The sequence below is a fragment of the Watersipora subatra genome, chromosome 3, assembly GCF_963576615.1.
Source record: "Watersipora subatra chromosome 3, tzWatSuba1.1, whole genome shotgun sequence".
NCBI classification, from domain to species: domain Eukaryota; kingdom Metazoa; phylum Bryozoa; class Gymnolaemata; order Cheilostomatida; family Watersiporidae; genus Watersipora; species Watersipora subatra.
This window is the reverse complement of record NC_088710.1, coordinates 44,024,578-44,043,830: the sequence shown is the minus strand read 5'-3', so window position 1 is coordinate 44,043,830 and position 19,253 is coordinate 44,024,578. Positions and strand designations below refer to the sequence as shown.

General features: G+C 35.3%; 2 protein-coding genes across 2 annotated transcripts; one reads left to right on the top strand and one right to left on the bottom strand.

The window, feature by feature from the left end:
- The first annotated feature begins 28 nt into the window (after nucleotides 1-28).
- On the top strand, nucleotides 29-9,806 carry LOC137391554 (GTP-binding nuclear protein Ran). The gene is made up of 7 exons (XM_068078062.1): nucleotides 29-103; nucleotides 667-718; nucleotides 934-1,018; nucleotides 1,132-1,257; nucleotides 1,736-1,923; nucleotides 7,677-7,847; nucleotides 9,401-9,806. The coding sequence occupies exons 2-7, from the start codon at nucleotides 689-691 to the stop codon at nucleotides 9,446-9,448; spliced, it is 648 nt and encodes a 215-aa protein (XP_067934163.1). The 5' UTR covers nucleotides 29-103; nucleotides 667-688; the 3' UTR covers nucleotides 9,449-9,806.
- Nucleotides 9,750-19,006, bottom strand: LOC137391553 (18S rRNA (guanine-N(7))-methyltransferase-like). The gene is made up of 10 exons (XM_068078061.1): nucleotides 18,848-19,006; nucleotides 18,571-18,608; nucleotides 18,191-18,306; nucleotides 17,440-17,599; nucleotides 14,348-14,444; nucleotides 11,115-11,165; nucleotides 10,912-10,997; nucleotides 10,516-10,620; nucleotides 10,153-10,245; nucleotides 9,750-9,889 (listed from the first exon to the last, which is right to left on the bottom strand). The coding sequence occupies exons 1-10, from the start codon at nucleotides 18,893-18,895 to the stop codon at nucleotides 9,835-9,837; spliced, it is 849 nt and encodes a 282-aa protein (XP_067934162.1). The 5' UTR covers nucleotides 18,896-19,006; the 3' UTR covers nucleotides 9,750-9,834.
- Between the last annotated feature and the right edge of the window lie 247 nt (nucleotides 19,007-19,253).

Genomic DNA, 19,253 nt, shown 5'->3' with positions numbered 1-19,253 from the left:
TAATGCGCACGGAAAACGAGATTAAAGCCTTTTACCCCAAAGAGTTTACCGGAAACAGCCGTTGCACTCTGGGTTGACATTTCATCTTGAGCGCGGGTACTCTGTACGTGAAAGTCTTTTAGCTTCCTAAATCGTTTGCGCCTTAAGCAATCTATCACATTTGAGCATATCTGCCGTGAAATTTATCATTAATAGATAGTCGTTTTGTATGCATTTCTATTACTGCTTTCATGTACCATTTAGTTCATTTTATAAGCTGTATGTAACATTTTCCACTACCGAGTCTCCATGCGCTGTAAACCATTGTACTGTGTATGTAGCCTTCTCATTTGCTTTAGGACTCGAGCTTAGTTAGGTAATCCGAACAAATACGTTTTTTGATTGTGTAGGGGTATGTGATCGCTTACACCCATTACACGCAATCCAGTCTGGAATTCACCTGACTACAAAATGTTGTTTACATCACAAACCTATTGAATGTGACCATTACATCAACTTTGGTTCATGGTAACTGTGTGCTCTAAGTAGCTGTCTTAATTACTGCATTATTTTATGGAACTTGAAATAATTTACGTTATCACACCATTATATTATATATAGCCTGCTCAAAATTATTACGAATGTTATTTGGTTTATCTGCATTGATTTAGACGTTGATTATTTTAGGTAGTGCGAGGATCTATTAGCTATGGCAGCCCCAGCTGTTCCACAGTTCAAGGTCAGCTACTGACTATTTCTACACTAAAAATATATATTGACAGACAGATATTAACTAAACATACACGTGAATCTGTCATATTTTGTTATTAGATGGTGATGGCTATATATTACTGTATAAATTTTAAATGATGTAACGAGTACTACCAGTGTCATTTCATATTGCTCTCGTAATTTTCTATTGTATTTTCGTAGCACATTTTAATTCCTTTTTAGTTGGTGCTGGTAGGTGATGGTGGTGTAGGTAAAACAACCTTTGTCAAGCGCCACTTGACGGGAGAATTTGAAAAAAAATATGTTGGTAAGTTGTTTTGACATACATAACTCAGCACTCATAACTTTGCACCTTTTGGATAATGTTTCTGAAACAGGTATTCCATTTTAAGCATTTGCAAAACTGTCTGTTCACAATAGCCACCCTCGGCGTAGAAGTTCACCCCCTCTCATTTCACACTAACAGAGGAGAGATGGTCTTTAATGTATGGGACACAGCAGGGCAAGAAAAGTTTGGAGGTCTTAGGGATGGCTACTACATTCAAGGTAGACTTAAGTTAATACATGTATATATCTGGTTGTTTTGAAAAAAGTTACATATGTTTTAGATCTTAATTTTATATTGTTTCAAAAAACTAGATATCCTATAAATTCATGATTTGTTGATGTAAGATGGGATATTGTTTGATGTTGGTTCATTCTAAACGAGTTAAGTAGCAGTTTTGTCGAGAAAACTTGCTTATTAACATGTTAGAAGATATAAATTTTCAATCCAAGAATCTGAACTGTTAGATCTTTTGGACATTTTCTTGAATGTGTTCACCTATGACTATCTTCAAATAGGTGAGCTTTGCGCTTTGAGTTTGTCAAAGACAGCAATTTGTGCAGGTTGGTTTTGTTTCCCAACCCTATTCCAATACGTGTTTTATTATTGGTCCTCACAATTTATAAAAAATGTTTTTTCTTCATTCACTATAGGCGGATGTGCATTGCTTACTAAAAATGTCATGCTATTTTATTGTAGGTCAGTGTGCTGTCATAATGTTCGACGTCACAGCTAGAGTAACATATAAAAATGTTCCTAACTGGCACAGAGACTTGGTACGAGTTTGTGAAAACATACCTATAGTGCTCTGTGGAAACAAAGTTGACATCAAGGATAGGAAAGTGAAAGCAAAAGCAATAGTATTCCATCGGAAGAAGAACTTGCAGGTATGCGGTGTGGTTAGAATACTCATTGATTTACAATGTCTAGAATTTTCATTAGTCAGTTTTTTAATATTTATTAATGCTCTAGGTTTCTAATTTCATTTCACTTATATACATGTGTATATATGCAGTGGCAGCTCTATTTACGAAAGGCTTTCATTCTGGAAATAATTGTGCAACCTTATTACTTATGTAAAAAAGCTTTTTGCGTCAAAAATGTAGTAAAAGGTTCAGACCTAACAAATTCAGGCATAAATATCCATACACTTAATAACATGTTTCCAAACAACAGCAACCATATAAATAATTAAAGAAAAAGTATTAATTTTTAATTTAATTAAAGTAATAATTAATAAAATAAGTAAATTGCATGTAAGTCACATTTAATTTATACATAAATACAAAAAAAAGACTGGGCAAGCGATCCGATCTTTGCTTATGTTAACTTTTAATCGTACTTAGAAAATAATCAAGACAAACATCATCATGGCTGTGAAACAATGCCAGACTCGTAAACACCTTTTCCATGTTTTTTTACAAATTAGTGTATTTGTAAAATTTTCATAAGAATTCCTTAATTTGACAGGTAAAAATAATAATGCCTATAAAACACTCCTAGTTCTCCGTGCTCACAATGTGGTGCATCTCTTCTAACTCCTTCACCTCCTCCCAGTAGTTTTAAACTTTTTGTGTCCTCGTCAATCACCTCCAGCTCCATTTTTTACAAATTTCCAGTTGGCCCATCCCCGCTAGCTCTCTCTAACTGATTAATATCTTATAGGATGGCTGCATCGGCCACAGCTTTATCCACACTGCTTTAAGTGTATGCTTGGGAACCTTATTTGGACCTTTTATATCTTGAAACTTACTGTATTTCGTAACATTGTCCAAAGGGACATTTCTTAACTTGAAACCTCTGTATGTGGATACTTTTGTTAGCATAAGTACCACTGTATTTATAAGGTTGATATGTTCCAAGAATGAAATGATTATGGAAAGGGTTATAGTTTGCATTACAAATTGGTTTTAAAATAAACTGAGAATATTTGTGTTTGAATTATTTGAAAATAATGCGGCAATCCATATTTGGTACATAATCATTGCTCAGCACATTATTGAAAACTTGCAAAATATCAAGCACTGCTCTTTCCTAGTTATTGAATGTTTGTTAGTAGTTCAAAACATTTGCATTAGCTATGATCAGTAACTTCTCTAGGTTTTGCACAAAATATTCAGACTATTATATATGACATCACACTTTCTCAAATTAAATTTAATGTACATAAAGATTGATCTGAATGCTTCTCATCCTGTTTAAACGGTCTTGTCAAGTAGAATCACCACATTTTAGATCATTGCCTGTATGGCCATGTTTTGAAAAACAACTACAGTCATACTTCAACTTACGAGCTTAATGCGTTCCGAGACTGAGCTCGTATGTCAATTTACTCGCATGTTGGTGCAATTAATTTATATATAGAACAATTAAATATATATTGATTGGTTTCCATACTCTAAAAAATGCAAATAAAACACTCAAAACAAGATGTTGTAACAGAAAGAACATGTTGGCTATTGTCCTTACGTACTACATGCTTTCAAAAAGCAACAAATAAATAATGCAAGGAAATGTGATTAATTAAAATGTAAAATTAAATACATACAATAGCAGTTAACACTCGCATTTGCCAGGGAGGGAGATATAAGTTATCCTTCGTTACAACAGTTGACTTTGATAAATTTAGATTTTATCAAAGTGTTAAAAGACAAACTTAGAAGCAAACCTAAAAGCAAACTTTCATTTTCAACTAAACGTAATTAAAATTTCTTCGGCGTTCATAGTTTGAAATTTCTCACTGGTTAGCGAGAAATCTTTCCTTTTTTTCGCTTTCACGACTAGCCGGCCGTTTTAAGATAAACCTATCTAAGGACGTTTGCCTTTGTCGCCCTTGCAACATGTTGCGATTAGGACGAACACAGGTGTCGTCACAAATGGTTAACACACGACCACTAGCCAACTTGTCCGAATGTCTATTAAACAGTTTGGATAGATAGCGCCGGCCTTTTCACATTGCATCGTTTCAGTTACGCTGTCACCGGCCAATTGTTTGTCCAATGCCATCAGCGGTCGTGAAGATCGCTGCACCGTTTAGAAACTATGGCTAATCCTTTTGCGAACTAAATGCCCTGAATATAATCCTTCTGTTTGATAATTATGAATGTATTTCTGTCATATTGCCGAGCTATCTGAATCACGCATACACATTTCGCATATTTTTCAATACTTCCGTTTAATATCGACTGTTATTATTTGCTTTTTCTTTGTATTATCTTTCATTTTACTGGCAAACTTTCGGTCTACGCACAGTACTTTTAATTCACATAATTCTGCACAGAAAATCGTGCACAAAAAACACGGTACAACAGTATAACCTGAGCAGTTGAAAAATACAGAGTGATGCTGTTCTAATAAAACACCTCCGGCATACTTGGCAACTCACTCAAGTGCTCGTATCTCAAACATGGCTCGTATGTTAGTGCTAAAACTTGCTAGAAAGCTGGCTCGTATCTTAAGTTTCTCGTACGTTGGAGCACTCGTAAGTTGAAGTATTACTGTACAGTGAAACTCGGATAACTCCAACTTCAAGGGACCGAGCAAAAGTGTTCGAATTATCAGAGCGTTCAAGTTATCAGAGCACTGTCACAAGTCCATGTATTTACTTATTTATTAGTAGATACATGTACATATACAAACTATAATATAAATCAAAAGCACAAATGGCTTGTTTCAAATTAAATGCTTCTAATGTAAAGGTTAAAACGTTTTTATCAAAAAGTATAGAGATTTTTCTATCACTTGAGATTGGTTTGTTGTTTGAGGTGATTTTATTGCCAGGACGTTTTTTAGATAGACATTGGCAAAACTTGATCGTTGCTGAAATGCTCAAAAGAAAAGACATCTTTTTCTTTTGAGCGTTTTATCCACGATCAGTTTTGCTGATTTTTCTTGAAGTTTATGCAAAGATTACCTTACTTTACCTGGGATTCGTTAAGAGCAACACTCCGAGGCAGTTCAATTAAAAGTTTTATGAGGTTTTACGGTACATTGTATATCACTCACGCTTTTTGAATGGATACTTATTGAATGTACACACGTATTCTGTGCAGGTTTGGGGCCACTAGTGAGTATTGAGCGCACTGCACTATTTGCTGGCTAGACGACAGTAAGGTGCACTAGGCACTGCACTAGTGCATAGCATAGTAATAATATAAAATGCACTAGGCACTGCACTAGCAGAAATTCTTGTGCACTAGGCACTGCACTAGCACTAGTGCATGGCATAGTAATATAAAATGCACTAGGCACTGCACTAGCAGAAATTCTTGTGCACTAGGCACTGCACTATCACCAGTGCATCGAAAAGTGAAGTCAAAAATGCACTAGGCACTTCAATAGCAAAAATTCTTGTGCACTAGACATTGTACTAGCACTAGGGCAGTGTAAAATCATAAATGCACTAGGCACTTCACTATTAAGCTTCACTAGGCACTAGACCAATGAGCTTATTTGCTATAGCAGCTGCAAGAATTGCTTGCTAATCAACAGATATCTACTGCTATCCACTGCAATAGTACAATTATATCAGTGCAAAGGATGTCACTCATGTCAGCCATGTATTTGTCAAATAAACTAGCCTCACCTAAAATTTCAAACAAACCATAGACCTACAATAATGCTCAATATTAAATAGTGCAGATGACAACAGATATCAAATAGTGCAATGTATTACAATTACAATAACTAAATGTACTAAGCAAGCATGGAATGGAAGAATTCACTTATTACATAATTGTACTATGTACAACAAGAAAATCTACCTTTGGATAAACCAGTATCATGTAAGCAGTAAGTCATATTGATGGCAAAATTGATAAGCAATATTGTTGAGAGAAGATGTTTATTAGACCGAAGGAACATTCGCCTTTCAAAGTTGGCGTCAGTCAGTTTAGATCTATCTGCACGGAAGGTTCGACCAGCCTGGCTAAACAAACGCTTTACTGGAGCAGATGATGCTAATACAGGCATATGTAGCTCAGCCAAATGTCTCAAATTTGGATAGGCTTGACAATTCTTCCAGTATACATTTGGCAAAGACAACTCTGGCTCAAGATCCTCTGCTAAATACTCCTTTACTTCTCTGTCAATAACAGGTTGGCCCGAAATCTACTATGTCGCACTAGGCACTGCACTTGCACTAGTGCATTTATGAAAAAGTTTCCAATTCGCACTAGGCATTGCACTAGAGCATTTTATGTTGCACTGTGCACTGCACTTGCGCGTTTATGGGAATTTTCTAATCCGCACTAGGCACTGCACTAGTACATACCATGTCACACTAAGCACTGCACTTGCACTAGTGCACCCAGGGACTCATGTCAAATTTGCACTGGCATTGCACTAGACATTTCTATTTTTAAATTGCACTGCACTAGTGCAGTGCGCATTGCACTGCTAGTGGCCCCAAGCCTGATTCTGTGTTTAGGTCAAACGATGAATAGTTTTTTTTAGCTAAGACAACGCATACGTTTAATTACAACAATTTTAAGACGTTTTAAACATTCAACATTCCGACGTTGATTCAACACGGAATCAACGTTGGAAAACTATACATCTCGGGCTAGCCGGGTCACGCACTCAAGGATTTTCGCCACGCAAATACAAAACAAAAACAACATGCTGTTTTTGTTTTGTATGTGCATGGCGAAAATCCTTGCGCGCGTGACCCGGCTAGCCCGTGCTATTCAGCGTATAGCAGTATAAATCAAATTTCACCAAACCTTTAGAAAAGTCGTTGACAAAAATATTTTGCCGATGGAGGTAATAACGACGCTCATGAATTACGAAAACTTGAGGTTCACCTCTATGGCTTGGAATAAAGTGACTTTCTAAAGTGATAGCAACCGTATCGGTAGCCGTTGAGCAAAAAACAGTTTGAATTAACAGTGTTGAGTTCGAGTTTTATAGAGCCATTTATCATTGCGTGGGAACGGACCAAGCAAATCCATTCGAGTTAACCATGTGTTCGCTATATCCGAGGGCGAGTTATCCATGTTTCACTGTATGTTCAAACAACAACTAGATCAGCCAACAGTTAGATCACTTGATCTAACAACTAGATCAGCCAACAGTTAGATCACTTGATCTAACAACTAGATCAGCCAACAGTTAGATCACTTGATCTAACAACTAGATCAGCCAACAGTTAGATCACTTGATCTAACAACTAGATCAGCCATTTAATTATTTAGAAAAAAATTGCCTGTTATTACATCCATTACATTTTATCCAGTTACAAGGAACTGACGTTTCAAATGACCTGTGATTTGTTGATTCTACATATAAGACTGCTTAGCAATTTAGTGTTAAAAAATAATTTCAAATGTTTAGGCCTAACCGGACCTCGAAAATAATGAAGTTTTTGTTTGCATTAACATACCTAGTACAGTAGACACTCCTATAACGTATACCTCCTATAACATAAATTCGTAAATAAAACATGCAAAACTCGCTTTGTACGTACTATATAAAAAAAATTCCATATAATGTTAGGTCTCCAGTCCGTGCAGCTTCTCAAATTCGATGTGAATGGTAAGGTATCTCACCGCACTTGGAGAGAGAAAGTGATGTATGCATAGTTACTGTGTATCTATTATATGTATAGATGTATGTATATATATATATTTTTTTTTTATAGTATTACGACATTAGTGCTAAAAGTAATTACAACTTTGAGAAGCCATTTCTTTGGTTGGCGCGGAAGCTGACGGGAGATCCCAACTTGGAGTTTGTAGCTATGCCTGCCCTCCAACCACCTGAGGTGCAAATGGACCCGCAGTTGGCAGCAGAATATGAAAAACAGTTGCATGTAAGTGCTGATTGTTGTGTGGCCCGCGTGATGCGCACGCATGCCCAAGCATTTTCTCGCTGAAATTGTAATGACCAGTCGATTGAAAATATGATAGTCATCTCACTGAATGCCATAGGTAATGAGCACTTAACATAGTGTGGAAATTCAACTTGGTTTACCTTTTTGTAAATATTGAAGTTATGAAAGATGAATACATGGTTTTGTTCAGCAGAAGGAAAGTTTCTTGCTTTTAATTACAATTAGAAGACTGCAATTTCTTTCAAAATGTTAAGTACAGTTTTTGTGCTTTTGTTAGCCACAAAAGCAAGACTTGTGCCTATTTTTCAAGTCAACAGGTGAGTTTTTTATACTAGCATTCTCGAGCATTTAACCTTTATACAATAGACGCTCCCAGAACGTAAATAATTCAATCCAGGAACGTTTATGCAAACAATAAAATGCATGTAAATTGCCTAGTCATTTCCCAAAATCTTTCTAAATTCACCCTTTCGGTCACACAAGCAAGAAAACCGGACCTAACTTTCCAAATTTGTTGGCTGTACAATAACTTGTTTTGCATCAACAACTTTTTCCTATAACTTTCATCCGTTTCATTTGTTCATGATTTGTTATTTTTTCTAAACGGCAGTTTATTCCGCAAAGGAAAACAAAAATATATTTTCACTATCCATGGTGTTTTTTTTTATGTCATCACCCCGTTTGCACATGCGCTCGTCCACCAAAAATCCGCCATTTTTGTAGAAAACGATCGTCATTCTCTTTATTAATAGTATTTTACGGTGTTGTTTTGATACTAAAGCATTGTTTGCAATAATTAATTGCAGAAGTTTCATGTTTTTAACATTAAAAGTTGTCCATAAAGATGGCAAACAACGATAGAATGACGTCACGGAAAAACAAAGGATTGTAAGAACGGTGCATACCTGTCCGTGTATCTGTTTGTAGGTGTCAAGGTTAGGATAAAAGTTATTTTTTTGATGATACTCCTACTTGTGACATGGAGATTGGTAGGCCAACCGTGTAACACCGACCATGTAACACCGTTGGCCTACCAACCTCCAAATCAAGTTGATTGCCTTCATGTATTTATAAACAAATACGCAGCCACCTATTCTCTTTTCCGTCGACACATCTGATGAGTTATCATGGCGAGCTATAAGGTCATGGAACTTGTATATATAATAGAGATAACGCTATACACTTGTCGTTTTGTCTCACAATTGCTGTAAGAGAATAAAGTGATGTCTTGAAGGTTACCTACAAGATTGTTATTCAAATTGAATATGAGAACTCGTCACAATTTGACACTATGTTGTATGAAGTTTTTTACGCAGTACGAAGCAAAAACTTAACGAAATTTTTACTTGATGTGGAATTTATGCTATAGGAGCATCTACGGTACTGTGTTTGCAAGTGCTTGTAATTTATAACACAAAATTTGGCTGGAGTGGTTATGCTTGTTTTGGGATGTTTCCGCATAGAATTTGTGCACTTGCAACATACTCATGCTGGCACTGAATGGTTGGGTTTATATGTATGTCATATTTTAGGCTGCTCAGGCGGTGTCGTTACCAGAAGAAGCGGATGATGATTTATAAACAGTCGGCAACAAGAGATTACAATTAACTTTATCTAGAAACACGTTTGACTCATTCTTGTTCGTCATCCAATATTCACCATCTGTCACCCTTCACTTGTTCCTCATCTCCTGCAGCGGTATTTCCAGCTCCCATTCGCTTTTCTTGTAAGATATCATCGCTTTCATGTAATTGATTCGTTTCCTCTGGTAAGCAATTTTTTGTAATATGGGCTCTGATACTTTTGTATTGATATTCTATGTCGTCCAATGCTTACACTTCAATGTGCAAATTAAATATTTGGTAATGTATACAGCTTCATGTACTGTTGAAACAATGACTCAATGGCTGGAGAATAAACTGCTATAAACATAAACAATGCTCTCATTTCATTTCCTCTTTTTGTGCTAAAATCTGTCTTTCCTTTTTCTTCCTGTGTATTTCGAGTCAGCCTTAACATCCCTACAAAATTGAGACCACAAGTGTAGAGATAAAATGGCTAAATATTTAAAGCTCACTTAACAGCAGGTTGGTGTAGCTTGTTTGGCAAAGAAACTTTCATAGCAAACATGCATACCCTGCGCTTAACACTTGTGTACAGGTTAAGCGTAGATTATGGTTAAGATATAGGATTGTGTAGTGGGATGATTCTAAGAAATATATCTAGACAAGGTTCTGAAGAAACGATAGATTCAAAGAAATATCTGTTCTGGTTATTGACATACTTTCCTTGTCGTCTGCCCCGTTCTTTCTTCTCTATGATCCACTGCTTGCTTTTCTTCAGAGGTTTGTGATCCCTTCTATTTCGCATACGCGCCCTACGATGTGAATCGACAGTGGCATATATAACAGTTGACTAAAATATCTATGAACATTGCCAATAGAACCAGGGCTGCAACAGTATGTGAACAGTGTGGCTGACTATGTTGCCCTGACTAGAAGCTTGGGGATGTTGGTAGGGTAGGCAATATCTTATGTATGCAATGCATATGTAAGTAACTTTCACTTCCTGTACAGGATTCGCAATGAACTCACTTGGGAGTCTAGGCAATACCCAACAATGAAAAAGAGGTATTACAAATATGTACCTTTTATTCTCGTATTTCACTGCACGTTCCTCTGCAGTCTCACCTGCACCAAGAGCTTTTGGCAGAGTGTGGTTGGTTCCGCCAGTGAATAGGCATAAATATATTCTACAACAATACTTTTGAAATTGGAATCGCACCATTTTGCACCTGTGTTAATCGCATTGGACAGAGGTAGACCATAGGAGCAAAACCTATATTTAAGTTTTCGCATGAACCAAAAAATGATAAGTACAGTTTGTCATTTTAAATCTTGCTGATTGCTAGAAAGTAGATGCTGATCTTCAGCTTATTCGCCAGAGCATGAAACACCAAAGTGTAGAAACCCAGTATCCATAATAATTGTCAAACATTGGTTCAAGTTGTAACTGATATGTTGTAACCAGATGCAAACCGTACTTTTTAGCTTTTGAGCTATGTGGAAAGTCAATGACAAGGCCTCCAGAGAATCCTGCCTTCATTGCCTGCTGCGTTATCAGTTCCAGCTATAAAACCTCGATCAGTTGAACATATATCCCAGATGACTTCAGATAATAGTACCTCAAATTAATAAACTATCCACATATGAATTCACGAGATATTGAAGGATGTTAATTGATCACCTGCTGACTGTTTTCTGGATAAAGCTGAAATATGGCCCGGGCTCCTCTTGACTACAAAAAAGAGCAAGGCATTGAGAGAAAAGTATATTACAAAACATGATTTAATACCGGCCAATAATACTTTTAATTTTCAAATAATTAGTATTACACAAAATAAAAAATTATGAAAAAAGGTCGAGTTATCATAACAATTACTAGAAATTCCCCTCTCATACAGCCCATGACCAAAGTGATATTGGAAAAAGGAAAGGGTACTACTGCTGGTTGAGAAATGCAATATTAGCAGTCAAATGGCACTGCAGTGCAATAGGAGAGCTGCAATGGTAGCTGTAATGTACTGGGTGTTATTATGTGCAACAAACAGCAATAATGAAAGGAAAAGATTATGTTTATATCTCTCCCCTGCAATAGGAGAAATGCAAAATTAGAAGTACATAAAATGGTAAGTTGCTGTGTAATACACACAGTTTGAAAGTTGGTTGTGTTGAATGTAGAATGGTTTTGACAGCGATCTGTAACAGAAAGCAAGCATTAGCATTCACGTGTGTCAGGAAGTCTTTTTGCAAACTGGAGCAAAATGAAGAAATGGGTCATGATCACAGAAACCATGGCTAAGTCAGGTGTGTGAGATTTAGAGTTATCTACACTAGCACAAGGAGAAAATTCTGAGTTATTTTGCAAAAAGAATTTGATTTCAGCTTAATTGCAGCAGATTTTATGATCAACTGAATGCATGTTTACCATTAGTGCGAAAACATAGTTCTGAGAAAACTGGTGTTAAAGTTTGAGAAACGAAAACCTATGCACAATTTTGTTTACATTTCAAAACGTCATAGCAACCAATATCAAGAAATTGTGATATTTATTTAAATTTCTGTATTTCTATTCAAAAAATTATGCTGAATTTAAAATTCTAAACAGATTTTAGTTTGTTGTCATAGAAATAGCTGTATATCTATAAGAAAATGTAGACCTATTACTTAATTTTGCAAATATTAAAAATAGCTTGGCGGTACTGTGATATTGGGCACAGCGGTAGTATCATCTACAAAATCTTTAGAAAAATAATAACAGTAACATATTGCACACCATCGGTCACTATATACTTCGATCTTGTAAACTCGAACGATTATTCTTATAATTAAATCTTATAATAATCTTATAAAATCGAATAATTATTCTTATAATTAAATACTGTAATAATCTTATAAGATTTTTTAGAAAATGTCATTGCCATTTCCTTTACTTTCACTGCTTTGGACATCAGTTGGAATACCAAAGTACTCATTATAAGTGTCCAAAATGTCAGATTTATCTTTAAAATCGGCAAAAAGGAAACGATTACTTTTCAGTACTTCTACGATAATTACAGAAACCTTCGGCAATTGGACAATGCTATGGACTGGTAAAATGTGCATGTTTTCTGGTGAAATATGCATGGCTTAATGGTTCTACAATCTGTCGCAGGCTTTATCGACGTTTTGTTGGCCGGTCCTAATTTTGATTCAAAAAGGCTTGTCAGGTTTCAATGGCGATTTTAGGCCAAATTATTTTTCCTAGTTATGTATAATCCGATCAGATGGGTAAGTTTTAGGATATTGCTGACACTTTTCGAAGAATTGGTAACATATTTAAATAGGTTTATATGTGTTTTGTATCATTATTATACTTAAACGGCACCACAGAAAAATGGTTAAATTTTTCGAATGGATTTCGGTACAAGGGTATGGGTGTGACCGATGATGGATAATTTTCGGGAGTTGTGTGCACATATGCATTTATCAACAAGCTCCCAAACACTCGCTTCGCTCGTGTTTGGTAGTGGGACTATTGCCACTTATTTTCAGTAGTTTAGATAATTGCCTCTTGCATATCTGAGAAGACAACTTGAAGATTAAATAATAAGCCACACTAAAACCTCTATTTGAACGCCACTTTTACTTGAACACCATCTCTAATAGAATGCCACTATAGAAGAAGGGTTGAAAAGTACAATGTCACCAATTAATTAAACGCCACCTCTATATTTTGCCGCCACTTTGACATTCTTTCATCTTTATGAATCAACAATAGAAAGTGATTGGTAGAAGTGTCCACAAAATAGTACTAATAATGACTCAATCACATCAAATACAATTAATATCTTCGTTGCTGCTGAAGTGTTATAGTTGCTGCTATAGTGATTGCCATGATTTTAGAGATGATCCTGAGAAGTTCGATTGTCACAATCATCAGAACTACAGTTTGATTCGAAGTCACTAAGGTCTAACATCCTATACACTGTTTTCAGATTTCTCCATAATGTGGTTTATAATCTTACATGAAGACTTAAAAAGCATTTTGATGAACAATGGAGAATACTCTTTAGGAACACCGTACCACGTAATAGCAATCATTGTTATGACGTAAAAACGTAATGTTCATTTCTAACTCCAAAGCGTTACGGTTTTTTCTTTGAAACTTTAAAAATGACACCGTTGAAACAAGTAATAATAGTACTATGTTAATATTTTACAATCAAAGTAGTTTCTTGTTTTACTCGGTCTGATACTTCAACATATATGAAAACAGTTTAGCAAAAATTCTGAGGCCGACGGCATTAACGTCGGATCAACCCGAAGGAGTGTAAAGTATAGGCAACATTAGTATTGCTTCGACGGTAAAGGTGTTAAATTTACCTTCCCAAATTCTTACAAGCTAGTCAAAAAGTACAACGCTACCTTTCATTTGATCCCCACCTTCAATTTAACGTTACTTTAGGGGAAGAATTGGAAAATAGAGGGCCATGGTGTTGAAATAGAGGTTATACAGTATTTCTTTTACAATTGCCAAAATAGTATGCCTTGAACAACTACTTTAAATTAACCTGCCATTAACAACTAACATTAAATTGCCTTAACCTGCATTTGCACAGGTTAATGCAATTTAATGTATATTCTAATAGGTAATAGACAATAGATAGATCAAATAAAATTCATGAAGTCTTTAAATCATTAAACCAACCAATAAAATGTCTTTCAAAAAGCAAAACCATTCGTTGAACTTTCCGTTATTATTCCATGCACTCTACTTCTCATAGTCACAGCTCACTACTGCACCCGCTTGTTTTTTTTGTTATTATGGTTGGAAAAAACCATTAATAACATTCTACATGGCATAGTGGAAAATTTTAGATACAGCAAGCTGTATGCAAAAGCTAAAAGACAAGCATGGACACATGAACACACACTCACCAATGATGAGTAGAGGCTGGTGAAAAAGGTGTTCATACGTTTGCCAGGTTTGTGCGACTTCTTGTCAGCATTACAAAGCCATTGTAAAGCTGATATACTGTAAATAAAAAGAAAACACCTTATCTAGATAATGCTGCACTTATTACATAACTGGAAATGGTTATAAAAACGTAATAGCAAAGGATTACTAGTTAAATGTAGTGCTCTTCTCAGTTGAACCAACACAATAAATGTATAATATAACAAACAGGAAGTGTCACACAAGAACTTTAACAACTTTATATAGTATAGTAGTAACTTCTTCATGTATTTATGTTAAGCTAATACTTTTTACGTCTCCTTTGATCTATTTCTGTGCGATAGGATGATGCGCTAGTGACCACACATCGCTACTGCTGAGAACGGCTGGTAAAAATATGTGTTTATGAAAAAACAGAGTAAACTGTTTGGCTGTTGTTTAAACCAGCTTTTATGGTTTAAGCTAATTTTTATGGTTTCATTTACTTTTTGTTAACATTAGATGCATTGTGTGTGAAAGTATCATAGCACTTAGATCACATATTACTAAAACCAAGATATAAAATTAAGTTTGTTTATTCAGCTCATCTGCGTATTATAACACCACATTAACAGCAATAACCATACAGCTTCCAAACATTAAAAAATTCACTGGAGAAAGCTGAATATTTGCAAAAAAATTGAAGGAATATTTGTAGAAAAACTTTATCAATTCCACATAAAATACAAAAAAATTTAATTTACCTGTTAGTCCTCACTCACAAGTCTAGACAGTGCTTGGACATATCTGACATACTTATTAAAATTCAATCAATGCAACAGATAACAGCGGCACTTGTATGATGACTTCACAGATAACAGCACTTGTATGATGACTCCATATGACTTGTATGAAGAAATCAAGGAAGCTATAAGCTGGTTTGAAAACCTTACTAAATTCGTTGAAAATAAACATCCAGAAAAGGTTCTCATAGGCCGTGTTATGGACAATGTTAATAAAAGGTGCATGAGTTATTTTAGACAAATTTTGAGGAGTCGTCAGAAACAGACTTCATTGAATATATTTTTATTCAAAAGAAAAGTGTCGACAAGCACAGATGATAAGATTGAATTTAATAAAAAAGCTGGAGATAAAAGCACACCCGAAGACGTGTGATTAGATTAAGTTTTTTAAAAATAATTTTCAATTTTATGTTTTTAATTTACTGATGTGGACTGGTACATAAAAATAACACTGTACAATACATGTATATTGTTATTTATCTTCTTTGTGTGGCATATTTTTCATGTTTATTCCTTTCATTTTATGTTTTATTTTATGTTTAATCAAGTTTTTGCAGGCCTGTTTTCTACTACGTAAATACAAACCATCATATGTATGTAACTCATATATAACAAGGTACTCATGTATGTAACTCATATATAACTAGCTACTCATGTATGTAACTCATATATAACTAGCTACTCAAGATAGTTGACTCATCCACATTACCTTTCAGAACTTGCTAGTGCCCTGCCTTCTAGGGTCTAAATACGTACAAACTTCTGTATGCATGGTTACATTGATTCTTGTACACATTTCATACCAGACAAACTACAACCATCTCTGGATCCTATTTACAAGCGTTAGCTCTAAAGATTTTCTGCATTGCACCAGCATTTAAAGTGCATCGGGAAGCATCATCTTCAATAAGTGATCAAGTAGGCTATCTTCTACATTACACCAAGTTAGCTTGTTTTCCTTGAGCACTCTCTGCACCAGCAGGAAAGCTGTGTCTACCTGGCCATTTCTGCTTTTCAGGACCCAAAAGTGGTAAACTTTTTCCTTTAAAACCAGTAGAAAAATTAGACAGGATTAGACAACTTCTTTCAGCCTGCTAAAAAAATTCCATTTCATGAAGTATTAAATTTATTTTCAAGTGTACAGTAACCTAATTAGCATTGATACGTCTTAGCCTCCTCTCCGCTCTACTTGCTACATGTACTAGCTCAAGTCACTCTAAAGGTATGTACGTCCTGTTTAGTAAATAAATTTTTTTTTGATTATCATTAAATGACCGTTTTTGATAACAGCATCGCTCGGCCTTTCTTGTCGAATTAGGTTGAAAAGGCCTTCCTTGTTGAATTGATGTTTTAACCAGACATGCTAAATGTTATAGTGAAAGTGAAGACAAAAACTGATGAGTGATAAAATTTTAGTGATGAAAATTGAAATTCGATAAAATAGTTAAAAATGCATGCTAAAACCTAATTTTAAGTGTGTGTTTAGTAAGCTAAACTTATTTGTAGTGAACTCAAAGTTTATGTCATCATACATCTAGAAGATAAGAACTCCTAACTGTACGTACTGCATTTGGTACACACATTATAATGTGCATTTTATTTCAGATCATAATAATTAAAATACATTAAATACAATACAGTTACTGTAGGTGACTATAGTTATTGAAGTTAACATACGATTTTGTTACTAATTTTCAACATGTACCACTTTTATAAAATTTTGACGATTTTTACCTGGGGATGTTTGCATTGTATAATTACAATGGTCTCTATACCCCTACATACGAATTTTTCACCATACGATGCCAACCCTGGAACAGATCAACATCGTATCCTGAGGATGCACTGTATTACATGAAAACATCAGGTGATGTAAAATTTCATGCTGATCTGTTTAGACTGCCTAAGACCTTTTCATAGGCCTCGCAGTTCAAAAATTAGAACAACTTACATGCGTGATTGTCAAATATTAGATTTTATAAAACATTTAATTATATCGCAGTAAAAAACTATTAATAGCAAAAGAGCTGAACAGTCAAAGCCCTTTGCCCTTCCAACACTCTAAGTCCTTGGTCTGTTTACTAGGTAACCTTTGAGTGACCTTTACGTGACATTGAGTCTTTCGCCGGGTAGAAAATAGCTTTTATGTCTTGTTTTAATCAAAACAGAACTTCCAGCAACTGAGAGAAATATAAACTAAAAGTAAATAACTCCTCCAGACAGTTTTCTCTCAATAACATGAGTCAATACTTCTATACAATGCAGTTGAAGCAATGCCGAGGTAAGCCCACCTGATACAACCATCAAATGTGCCAGCTCTGAAAGGTACACCTTGACCCATGTCACTCAAAAGGACATCACCCTCACACTCTCTCTCCATCGCAACGTCTAACATACTCTCACTGATATCCAGACCAACCCAATAGTGTCCTTGTTCGGTGAGAACATCTCCTGTAAATAAGAAGATAAAATTGACCCTAATATGCAAGCATATATTAATGAAATCTGATCGGTGTCCTTTATAAGTGGTTCCACTCCCAAACAGTTCCATATTGTATGGCAAAGATCTACACTACTTCAGGAATACGGTTGCTAGCACCGTTGCCTGAAGAGCTGCTCTGAGTCTCGATGATATCACTACCCAGATTGTTGTGAGACTGGGTCAACCGAGACTAATATTCTTCTTCAAAATAAACCTCCAAGTCATAAGTATAACTCTAGACATTGTTTTTTGCAGAATAAATGTTGAAATGCTTTCAACGTGCAAATAGGAAATTGTTTTCAACGATGAGAATTCTGAAGAAGTTGATGAAAATGAAATGAGAATGCTAATATCACAAGTTGCATTACTTTTAGATCAACCTTGCTTTTTTTCTCTAAATGAAAAAGGTGTATTTTGAAGATTACTGTAGAATTTTTATAGAAAATTGCTAACATTTTGGATGCAGGACAAGCTTTAAAACAATTGGGGCATTCACAATATCATGTTTATATGTATGCCTCCAGAGATCCCACAACTCAAAGCAAACTGTATCAACTTACCACTCAAACCTGAGCCGCAACCAACATCTAACAAAAAGCATGGTGTGTCTGGAGGTAATGCAAGCAATTCTATAGCTCGCTCAGATAGTTGCGTTTGAATCTCCATCATGCGAGAGCTGAAAAAGTGATAATTAAATGTAAAATGATACGATAACAATTCAACAAGCTTCAAATAAACGGTGAAAGGCAGTCATCATCTAAATATATACATAAAATATCTTATGATATATATATATATCATATATTGTCCAAAAAACTACTTTATTGAGATTGAAAATTATTGAAATGAAACACGAATAGAAACAAGTGTGTAGTTCATCAGTCAAACCATAGACTTAAAAGTAGATTATAGAATACAATAATATTCAAAGTGTTCATACTTGGTGGAGTACTTTTTGGCTTCTTCTTCATTATAAAACTACAAACAAAACATAAGCCCTAAGTCACTGAAAGCAATACAAACTATAACAGACAAGTTTGTTGGTTAAGCCATGAAAATATTACGTATAACAACAAAAAAACGTCGCTATGCTTATACACAACAGAGAAAAACGACAACTTTCTAGGGGCAACCTTCGGACCTTCCCCATGTTTGCAATATTTACACATTTGACGTTAATAAAAGCTTATAGAAAATCTGAAATTTAAAGGCCTTACTATTTCTGGAGGAGCAGTGTGTTCTGGTCTTCGGGTTGACGAGGCCATATTTATGTATGATTTGAACTCAACACCGACAATATTCAATTAGAACCATATGTTCAAGTTGGTAACTCAGTGGTTAGAAACTAGAAAGTACGACAAAACGAAATGCGTTTAGTCCGCATGTAGCAATTTTATATTAGACTACGAACAAAGAATCGCACTAATAACTTCACAACTAAACAACAGTATTATTTTCTATTGAGAAACTCATGCTATTAAATAAAGTAAATGGAAACGAAACAGTTTGCGAAGGTCAATGTCATACGCATGCGTCATGTTGCTGTTGCCTTGGTCACGGGGAGTTCGTACTAAAAACCATGCTCGAAATGTCAAACTAGACTTATTTCTATAATACTTTTCC

Bases quoted from the DNA above. Each gene is read 5' to 3' on its own strand.
- LOC137391554 (XM_068078062.1), top strand. From the start codon at position 689: ATGGCAGCCCCAGCTGTTCCACAGTTCAAG. The intron at 1,258-1,735 runs GTAGACTTAAGT...ATTTTATTGTAG, and splicing joins GGATGGCTACTACATTCAAG to GTCAGTGTGCTGTCATAATG. The intron at 1,924-7,676 runs GTATGCGGTGTG...TTTTTTTTATAG, and splicing joins ATCGGAAGAAGAACTTGCAG to TATTACGACATTAGTGCTAA.
- LOC137391553 (XM_068078061.1), bottom strand. From the start codon at position 18,895: ATGGCCTCGTCAACCCGAAGACCAGAACACACTGCTCCTCCAGAAATA. The intron at 11,166-14,347 runs GTGAGTGTGTGT...TCTTTTTTGTAG, and splicing joins CCAGCCTCTACTCATCATTG to TCAAGAGGAGCCCGGGCCAT. The intron at 10,998-11,114 runs GTGATCAATTAA...GAGGTTTTATAG, and splicing joins ATCCAGAAAACAGTCAGCAG to CTGGAACTGATAACGCAGCA.